General features: G+C 38.5%; 3 protein-coding genes across 3 annotated transcripts; all 3 read right to left on the reverse strand.

Annotated features, from left to right (window-relative positions):
* Positions 1 to 828: 828 nt before the first annotated feature.
* On the reverse strand, positions 829 to 3,517 carry LOC107604722 (uncharacterized). Its single transcript, XM_016306374.3, has 6 exons — positions 3,234 to 3,517; positions 2,990 to 3,082; positions 2,787 to 2,885; positions 2,028 to 2,069; positions 1,682 to 1,913; positions 829 to 1,388 (listed from the first exon to the last, which is right to left on the reverse strand). The coding sequence occupies exons 1-6, from the start codon at positions 3,354 to 3,356 to the stop codon at positions 1,234 to 1,236; spliced, it is 744 nt and encodes a 247-aa protein (XP_016161860.1). The 5' UTR covers positions 3,357 to 3,517; the 3' UTR covers positions 829 to 1,233.
* Positions 3,518 to 5,332: 1,815 nt separating this feature from the next.
* Positions 5,333 to 6,113, reverse strand: LOC110263793 (uncharacterized). Its single transcript, XM_088489901.1, has 2 exons — positions 5,544 to 6,113; positions 5,333 to 5,413 (listed from the first exon to the last, which is right to left on the reverse strand). Exons 1-2 carry the CDS (start codon positions 6,111 to 6,113, stop codon positions 5,333 to 5,335), a joined length of 651 nt encoding a protein of 216 aa, XP_088346027.1.
* Positions 6,114 to 7,113: 1,000 nt separating this feature from the next.
* LOC107647143 (uncharacterized) lies at positions 7,114 to 8,493 on the reverse strand. The gene has a single exon (XM_021105585.2). It carries the CDS (start codon positions 8,476 to 8,478, stop codon positions 7,114 to 7,116), a length of 1,365 nt encoding a protein of 454 aa, XP_020961244.2. The 5' UTR covers positions 8,479 to 8,493.
* Between the last annotated feature and the right edge of the window lie 607 nt (positions 8,494 to 9,100).

Consider the following 9,100-nt stretch of genomic DNA (forward strand, 5'->3'; position numbering starts at 1 on the left):
ACTCATGTTCCTGTCCCATTTATTCGCGAGGGCGGGTCCTTGCCCCTGTGAAAATTTTACAGTTAGTCTCCTATCGTGAGTAATCCCCGTGGGTACCTGCTTTCACGGGTATCTTTGCCGTTCGTAGACCAAAAAAGAGAAATGTTTCTACTAATGCGTCAATTGCTCTAGGAAAAAATGGTTTCAAAGCAAAGTTTTTTCAGCATTTTTGAGGTTGGTATGCGAGTCAATCAAGCAGTCGTTCTGCTAGCCAACATCTAGTCACAGGGTAATCGGTCGATTTGTTCGGCTGGTTAGGTTAGGTCCGCAGACGATTGTTCTGTTAATTAGCATTGATCACAAGGTGATCTCGACCTATAGTGTTTATGTCAATGGATAGTTGGTTTGTAAGGGTAGGTTGGTAGGAGAGTCGGTCTATTGATCGGTTAACTGGCATCGGTGATGGGGCAGTCGATTGGTAAGTCAATAGTTGCTAGTCAATCGTCAGTTGTGAAATATATTTTAGTTATAATTAGAGTGCTATATGATATATTTTAGTTGTAAAATTAATAAGATAAATATTAAATATATAATGGACTAGGTGACAAGTTTACAGGAAAAGCAAACAATACATGATAACCACATCTAAGATACAAACAGCCCCCTTCTATAACACGAAGGCTCCACACCCCTGTTAATGTTCATTGCATTTCCATTTTACTGCATGATTATTAACTTGTTAAGCTTTTTATTGCCAAAGTTGTCTCCAACTAAAATCCGTGATCCACTGATGCTCAAACATGATTTAAACCATTGTTTTTTTATTGAGGACCATCAACAATAACAGAATTACACGAATAATTGTTCAGTATTCTCCCATTAAACATTCAAAAGTTAAAATACAAGTGAACATCAAATAAAAGAGAAAGAAAACAGAATCACAAATAGCCTACCTAGCAGCACTTAAGGTCGCGGTTAAAGATGGTTGGCAAGGGAAGCACAAAGCACTCGTCATGCTCACTCTCATTCTTATTTGGCTCTGCTAACCACTAGTTGAATACAGAACTAGCAGGACCAAAACACTGAAAGACTAACCATTTCCGTGCTAAATATGTGTGCTGTATTTGTCACAATTTCGTTGATATAAAGACAACACATATAAGGCATTCAATAGTGGATGAATTTCAATACATAGTAATAATATAATCTGTATTAAATTCAGGTGCTTCTGCTTCCTCTTATAAGCTCTAACATTTAGGCTTGAGCCACCCCGTTACATGCCTCTAGCACCTTTGCATCTGACTTATTTACTTCACTTTCTAATTTCTTGTCATATTCCGAGATACCAACTTTTCTGTGGCTTAGTACCTCTTCAACCCAATTTTGTAGCTGGCTGGTGGCCATTTCATCTGTTTGTGATAGTTAAAGGAAAGTTCAATCACAATAGTAAAACATTACATAAACTAATATATTAATTAGTACTAATTCATCCTTCTTATTTATTAATTGTATTTATTAACAAAAAATATAAAATTAGTCAAGATAATAACTACTTTATACTATAACTCTATTCCAAAAGTTCTGGATTTAAGTTCTACAGATAACAAAAGATGTTTTTGTAAATATATATATGATAAAGATATTTAAAAAAAATGTACATACAATAAAGGGTATTGAAGAAAAACATTTGGTGAGAGGCTACCTAACCGTGGGACGGTATGACCTTGAGGGTGCCTTATTATGAGGGGATTTTGAAAAGCAGAGGCGAGCTCCTCAGAAGGCAATTTAAGCCAATCTTTGTCACCAATGAAATGAACAGATTTTGCTTTTATGGGTTCCTTGTAGGCTACATCACATATGCTTGGATCTCTAAATTTGCATCCAGATATTGATACAAACAACTTTATCGGTGGATGTTCCTTCAACAACTTCCCCTGTGGATTTCATGTTCATTAATCAAATATTCTACCTTTATATTCTTCGTTTGAAAAAGAGATTGGTTTAGTTTTAGTTTTTATTTATAAATCAAATTACTAGTTGTAGCTTACCTGTGCTTGGTAACCTATTAGAAGTGCTGAAAGCGTTGCGCCCTAATAACAGAAAAGGAGTCAATCCGAGTGAGACAGTAGGACACATCTTAAGGTTATTATTAATAGAAGATTTTATATTTATTATATAAAATTTAATTTTGATGTACTGTCATGGGTATTAGTTACGTAATACCATATCATAAAAAAATAACTATTATTTTTATTGACTGCATGAATGATCATCCTTAAAGATGGATAAGATTGAACATTTTACACTGTCAGTACTCAAAATTAAACTCTTATATAAATACACAATAAATAAATAAATATCTAAATTTTACATATTGTTTTATAAAATTTTGCTAATGGGTAATTTTATCATATCTCTTTAAAATATATGTTAGCTAAATTTAATACTTTTTAATTATGTTATGTATATATAAAAAATTAACAAATAAATTAATTATTAGTATAAAATACACATTGAAAATAAATTAAATAACATATCTATTTATACACAAACATATAATAGTTAATTTGATAACTGATTTTTAATATGCACATAATATTTTGTTTATAAAAAAGTATAGGTAAATAGTATAAATATTGAATAACGTGAGCAACGGTTTATAGAGTGAAAAAAGCATGTTATTTCTTGACCCGAACTCAGAACCTCCCTAATCCCTATTGAGGTCCTTTATTCACCTCTTTGGCATGCATTCAGATTATTTAATCATATATAGAGTCCACAAGTTGTGAATATGAATGTAATTGTACCTGTGAGAAGCCAAGGAAGCCATCAAAGGGGCCATTGGCTGTGATGTATTCACATAAGTATGATATACACTCTTCCAAATTAGTATACTCCGTAAATTCCTGAACAAGAATTGTGTTGTGCATAATAATCATTTTTCTTTTCAGCTACATATTATCTCAAATGAAACAATTAAAAGGATACAGAGACAGTATCCTTACATTACCTTGTTGAATTGAAACCATTCAAAGTAGGGTGGAGGGAAGATTCCTTCTATATCTGACTTCCCTCCAGCAGGATATTTACCATCTAGGAAATCCTGTCACAAAATGCATATATAAACAGCTTTATTTCATATCATTTTTTTAATTAAAGAATTATATAAAAAAATTAAATTACAAAACTCTTTTGATGAGAGCCTAATCTCTTGCTACTTGAACAGCATGAAAGAAGCATGTTTACCAATTTACCATGTCAAATTTTGAAAATAGAGAAGGGTCCCATTTGCTTATTTGTTTTTTCAAGAAACTCCCACTAGTTCTGAACCCATGGAGGCACAGGATCTTCATCTTCTTTCCATTTTCTCCTTCCATGGCTATTTCACTTTCACCACCACCACAAGATGCTATTTGTAAGGACTGAGAAGTGTGCACGTTGGTACTTGGTACCTACCTACTTCACATTCAATGAAGTCAACTTCCAACAGCCCATTGCATCACACAGCGGGAGGTTGGTTGGTTATGCAACATATATTATCATTTTGTTTTTGTAACAAAATATAAATAAATGGATTCAATTTTAATATATTAAATTATCATCTAATTGTACTCTTATATAAATTGTGGCTATAATAATAATTATATGTAATAGTTATTATTATTATTATTATTATTATTATTATTATTATTATTATTATTATTATTAAATGGACAAGATTGTTAAACCGAAGCTTCGTCCTTTTTGGAATTTTGGCTAGTGTTCAACGCTTAAACTTACTGAATTTCTCTACCTACCTTTATTTTTGTTTTTGTTTATGATTTCTCCATCTACTTAACGGTGGCAGGTTGGTGTTGCACGTGCAAACTTACAAGCTTTGCGCTTATGGGCTGCTCCAAGAATCTTGATTTTCATGGGGCCTTCGTTTTGCATTCTTATGGTCCATCAAAACACTTACAAAAAAGAACATAGTCCATCAATTGTTAACCAAAATCATTTAAACTTGGTCCCTTGCTGAAAAGAGAAATATGAATTGATTTGTAACTTCTTCTCCAATAGGGAACTCTTCTCCTCTCAACAGGAAAGTACTCTAAGAACATTGGTTGACTAAATTCCCATAGGGTCCCCCAGATTCAGCCCGTGCACTAATTTTGCCCCTGAGATTTCAATTGCACTGTTTATGTCCCCCAGATTCCGATTCGAACACCTTAATGGTCCTTCGAAGATTTTCCGGCGTGACTCAGCGACGGCGTTGCTTATGTGGCACAGCCACTGCCACGTTAGACGCCGTAGTGTACATATGACGTGGAATGTGTGATAAAATTTCCTAATGTAGTCCCTGTCCTCATTTTTAAACCCTAAAATTTCGTTGGCCTTCCCATTGAGGTTCTCTCCATCAACGTCTTCTTCTGCATCTCTTCTGTACACCGATAGCTGTCCCCCATGAGAGGAAGTGGGAGCCATGTTGCAGGAAGTTCCAACCGGTCATCGTCGACGGAGAACTGGAGAAGAAGCACGACGTGAAGCAGGCATGGACGGGTTCCGGACTGGTGCGGCTGTGGTTGTCGCCCGGTGCTAAGGTGGTCTGGGACGGAGTCGCATCCTAACAAGCCCTTCTTTGGTTGCCCCAACTATAATGTGAGTAAAGTTTAATAATTTATAGCAGATTGAAAAACATGGTGTGGGTTATTCGTCTGGGCTGATTCTGTGCAAGAGGAGTTGTCTGAAGGAGCTGTTGCAGGAGATGATGATGGTGACAGGAAGATGAACTTTGCATGGCGGATGGGCAAGATGGAGGCAGACATTAGGAATCTAAAATTCATAACTCATGTTCTTGGATTTGGGTTCTTAGTAATTGTTGTTTTTGTAGGATTGGTGCTATTAAAGGGTTGAGAACATGTCAATGTAATGCAGTTCCCAAATTAATGAATGAAACTGTTATGTGGTAACATAACAAGGTTTGTGTAAATCATCTTACTTTGATATAATATAATATCCTGTTGGATGAAGTAAAAGAACTTGTAAATAAGTAACAGCAAGATTGATACAAACCATGGACAGTATTAATTGATCAATACCAAAATATGGCAAACCATTCATAGTTTTAACACATTACAACCATAAGTAATTGAACAAGTAGCATGACATACTTGATTAGTAATCAACAAAATGAACCATTGTTTAGAGTGAGCGCAGTCACTGTATCTTTTAACAAAAAACAAACACTTGACAAGCAAAATGTCCTAATGTCCTAATATGAAAGTTCACTTCTTTTGGGGGTGCTTAAATCCAGGAGTCGGCACAAACTTCAGAAAATTTGTGAATCGTGAAGCAGTGGCAGAACTCGCACCCTTCATTGGGTCCAGTGCTGTAGAAGGGGTTGTTGGAGGTGACCTTCTTCTAGTAGGCAATTTGGCAGGTCTTGTGGCTGGTTCTCCGGTTACTTCAGTGAACTACACAAATTTCAAACCAGAAATAAATACCAAACATTGCCACTCAGTAAACCTTTTTCAGAGTTTTTACTCCATGAATTACAAAGGCTTATTATAGAATTAAAATTGTACCTTTTGAGAGTCTTCTGGTTCAGAACAAATTGGCTGTGACAGATCAATTTCTGATGCTTGACCAATAGGAGCAGAATTGATGGTAATATTAGCATTAGCCGTAGCTGTAGCAGTAGTAGTTGCATTTGGAGTAGCAGTTGCAGTGGCACTGGCAGATGCAGAGGCAATTGCAGTGTCAGTTGTGGTGGCCTGGGCAGTTGCAGTTGCTTGTGCACTAGCATTTTTAGGGTCTTTAGCAGCCTCTGCTGCCTTTGCAGCAGCCGCAGCATCAGCTGCAGCTTGAGCAGCATCAGCTGCTCTTTTCTTTTCACATCCTCTCTTGGTGTGACCCTTTTGCAAGCAGTACTTACATGTGAAAGGCCGAAGCTGTCTTTTCAAGGCTGTTACTGGCTTAGATTTCTTGCTAGAACTTGAGACTTCATCTGAGTCCTTCCTCCTCTTTGTTTGAAGATTCCCTGGCTTCCTCTTGATTGGTGGTGCCAATGGCTTGTTAAACTGACTTTGTTCCCAGAAGGCTTGGCCAGGTATAGGATTGATGTGGTACTTGTATGTTTCCTTGTAAGACTCCATGGTTATCAACTTATGGCAGAAATCCTCTGGGTGTTTGTTGACTCTGGCCAGTGCTGCACAAGCATGAACGCATGGAATCCCTACAAGTCCCATTTACTTCCAGCTTAGGTTAAATCAAAAATTATTTATAACACTAGTGTAAAATTAAATGAGCAAAGGTAAGTGGATGGGAGAGAATAACCTGTTAACATCCAGAACTGGCAGGTACATAATCTTTTCCCCAGGTCTACCACATGGTTTGTTGGACGCCCATGAACCTCAAACTTCTCATATCCAGTATCTCCAGACCATATAGCATGCCAATGTCTGGACTCTTTCCTCACCTTTTCTAACCTACTTTTGATTACGGTGGTAACAGCCCCAGGTGATTGTCCAACTTAACCTTGTTCTTAGCCATAGTCCGCATGACAAACATTCTCACCTCTTCTAGAAGAGTAAGTATAGGCTTTTCCCTTGCTTCTTTGATCTTTGAATTGAAAACCTCACAGGTGTTGTTGCAAATTGAGTCCAATTTCGGGTTGTGCCTGAACTGTGACCTCGTCCATGCCTCCCTTGGCCACTTGTCAAGATACTTCCATGCGTCCTCGTTCAGCCACTTTATCATATCCATGTATTCCTGAAATTCAACAGTTAATAGTTGGGAAAGAAGTCCATGTAAGCTAACTCCAGTTTCAACAAAAGTGGCTTTATGTACCTTAAACTCTTGAAATGTTGTAGCTCTAGCACACTCCCATAACAGTCCCCTAAGCTCCAGGTCCTTCCACTGCTTATTGAAATTTTGCCACAAGTGCCAGACACAGAATTGGTGTCCCACATTAGGCATCACGGCTTTCATAGCAGGCAGTAATCCCTGAAGATATCAAGCATTATGTTACCATAATAGTCCCTAACTTTGAAAATCGATCACCATAATAGTCCCTAACTTTGAATAACGATAACCATAATAGTCCCTAACTTTGCCAATCCTTCACCATAATAGTCCCTAACTTTGATTAAGGTTTCAGTAAGAAATTACCTTTTGCATATCAGAGATGAAGTTCCACCCATGGGTCTTGTAGTCTCCAAGATCCTCATGTAGCAACTCTAGAAACCACTTCCAATTCTCAAAGTTCTCCACTTCCACAACTGCCCAGGCAATGACATAGACATGATGATTAGCATCTTGTCCAACAGCCGATAGAATTTGCCCCCCGAAAACAGTTTTTAGAAAAGCCCCATCAAGTCCAATTAACGGACGACAGCCAGCCTTGAAACCTGACTTGCAGCCACTCAAGCAGACATACATCCTCTCAAATATGACCTCACCACTAGGCTGTGGCTTTGTGCATATCTGAACAGTTGATCCCGGGTTTGTTTTCAATAGTGTTTCACCATAGTCCCTAAGCATAGCATATTGCTCCTTGGCATCCCCATAGACTATATTTCTAGCATCACACAGTGCCCGTGATATAGAGTTCCTATTGAGTGACAAGTCATATTTCGTCTTGAAATATGTTGTAGCCTCACAGTTCTTGAAATTGGGATATTTCCTTAGTTTTTTTACCAACTTACCTGCAACCCAATTTCTATTTGTTGCCCTGTTTTTATCCTCTCGTGGACAAGTGTGGTCATTGAAGAAAGTCTTAACTTGCCAGCAACTGTCTTCGTGGTCCCTTGATGCGTATACAACCCACTTGCAATCCTTCACCTTACATACTGCCCTCACCCTTTTACCATCGTTCTTCCTAAACCTCATCCGTCTCCCTTCTTGTATAGTGAACTCCCTCACTGCCTCCTTGAACTCCCACTTAGTATTGAACTTCATCCCGACTTCTAAATGTAGTTCCCCGAACCTAGCACCCTGTCTAAACACCGGAAATACCTCATCTGAACTTTCTTCTCCAACCAGCTCATCCTCTGAATTAGGTGGTGTTTTCATCTCCAAAGAGTGCCACGAATTGCCACCATCCGATTCTGACCCCGGATCAAAAGCATCATGGTTATCCCCCTTTATACCTCCCCCCACAAATTCAATGTCCACATCTTCATCAGAAACGTCTTCCACAAATCCATCATCATCAACACAGACCTTGGCCTTCCCTTTTTCCTTTCCACTCTCAGCCTGGACCTTCTTCCTTGCATTGGGTTTCTTGACTTTCTTCTTCTGTGAAGGAACAGTATATCCAATGCCCGATTCATCTGAGCTATCATCCGGCTCTTGTGGCTTATAGGCCTCATCCTCAGCACTCTCGTAGCTGTCATGAGAGTTTGAGTCAGAGGATAAAAGAACATGATCACTAGCATTTTCCTTTGCTTTTGAAATACCTTTCCCTACAGACCTTAGACAATATCTCCTAGTCCTAGTTACATTGTTCTGTCTGGGCATGGATTTGGATTTGGGAACTGTCTTAGGCTTACACTTTGAGTTAGGCTTAGGCTGGGACTCCATGTTAGAATTCACATTGCTCTTCTTCAGTAACGCCTCTTTAGCTTGGGGCTTGTATGTTACCATGCTTAAACTCCTAGGAGGGTCCTTCTCGGTGGTAGGTTTGACAGGGGGTCTTTCACCATCCTGGCATTTGACTTGGCTTGCTCTCCAAGATCCTTCACCTCGTCATCAACATGCACAACAACATCCTCTCCTTGTACTATTTCAGGTTCTGAAATGCCATGTTCAATGTAGACATCCACTACCCCATTGTTCTTTCCACCATGAGAACACAGCTCTCTCAACTCATTATCAGAGTCTAAACGCCTCAAACCTACTTCCAGGCTCATCCCAGGGACCTGCCACCAAACCTCCTTCATGGTCTCATAGCCTAGCTCTTTAAAGTAATTTCTCAGGTAGAATACATCCAACCTGTCCACATCCAGATCACCCAAACAATGCCTATTGTCAGGTGTGTATGTCCATTTCCCATCCTTCCCCCTCTCAAAATTTTTCCCATGATGAAACATTATGTCTAACAATTCGGCGTTCATCTGCAACATAACAGAGGAAATGCTTA

The sequence above is a fragment of the Arachis ipaensis genome, chromosome B6 (genome assembly GCF_059453495.1).
Source record: "Arachis ipaensis isolate K30076 ecotype BB chromosome B6, ASM5945349v1, whole genome shotgun sequence".
Taxonomy (NCBI): Eukaryota; Viridiplantae; Streptophyta; class Magnoliopsida; order Fabales; family Fabaceae; genus Arachis; species Arachis ipaensis.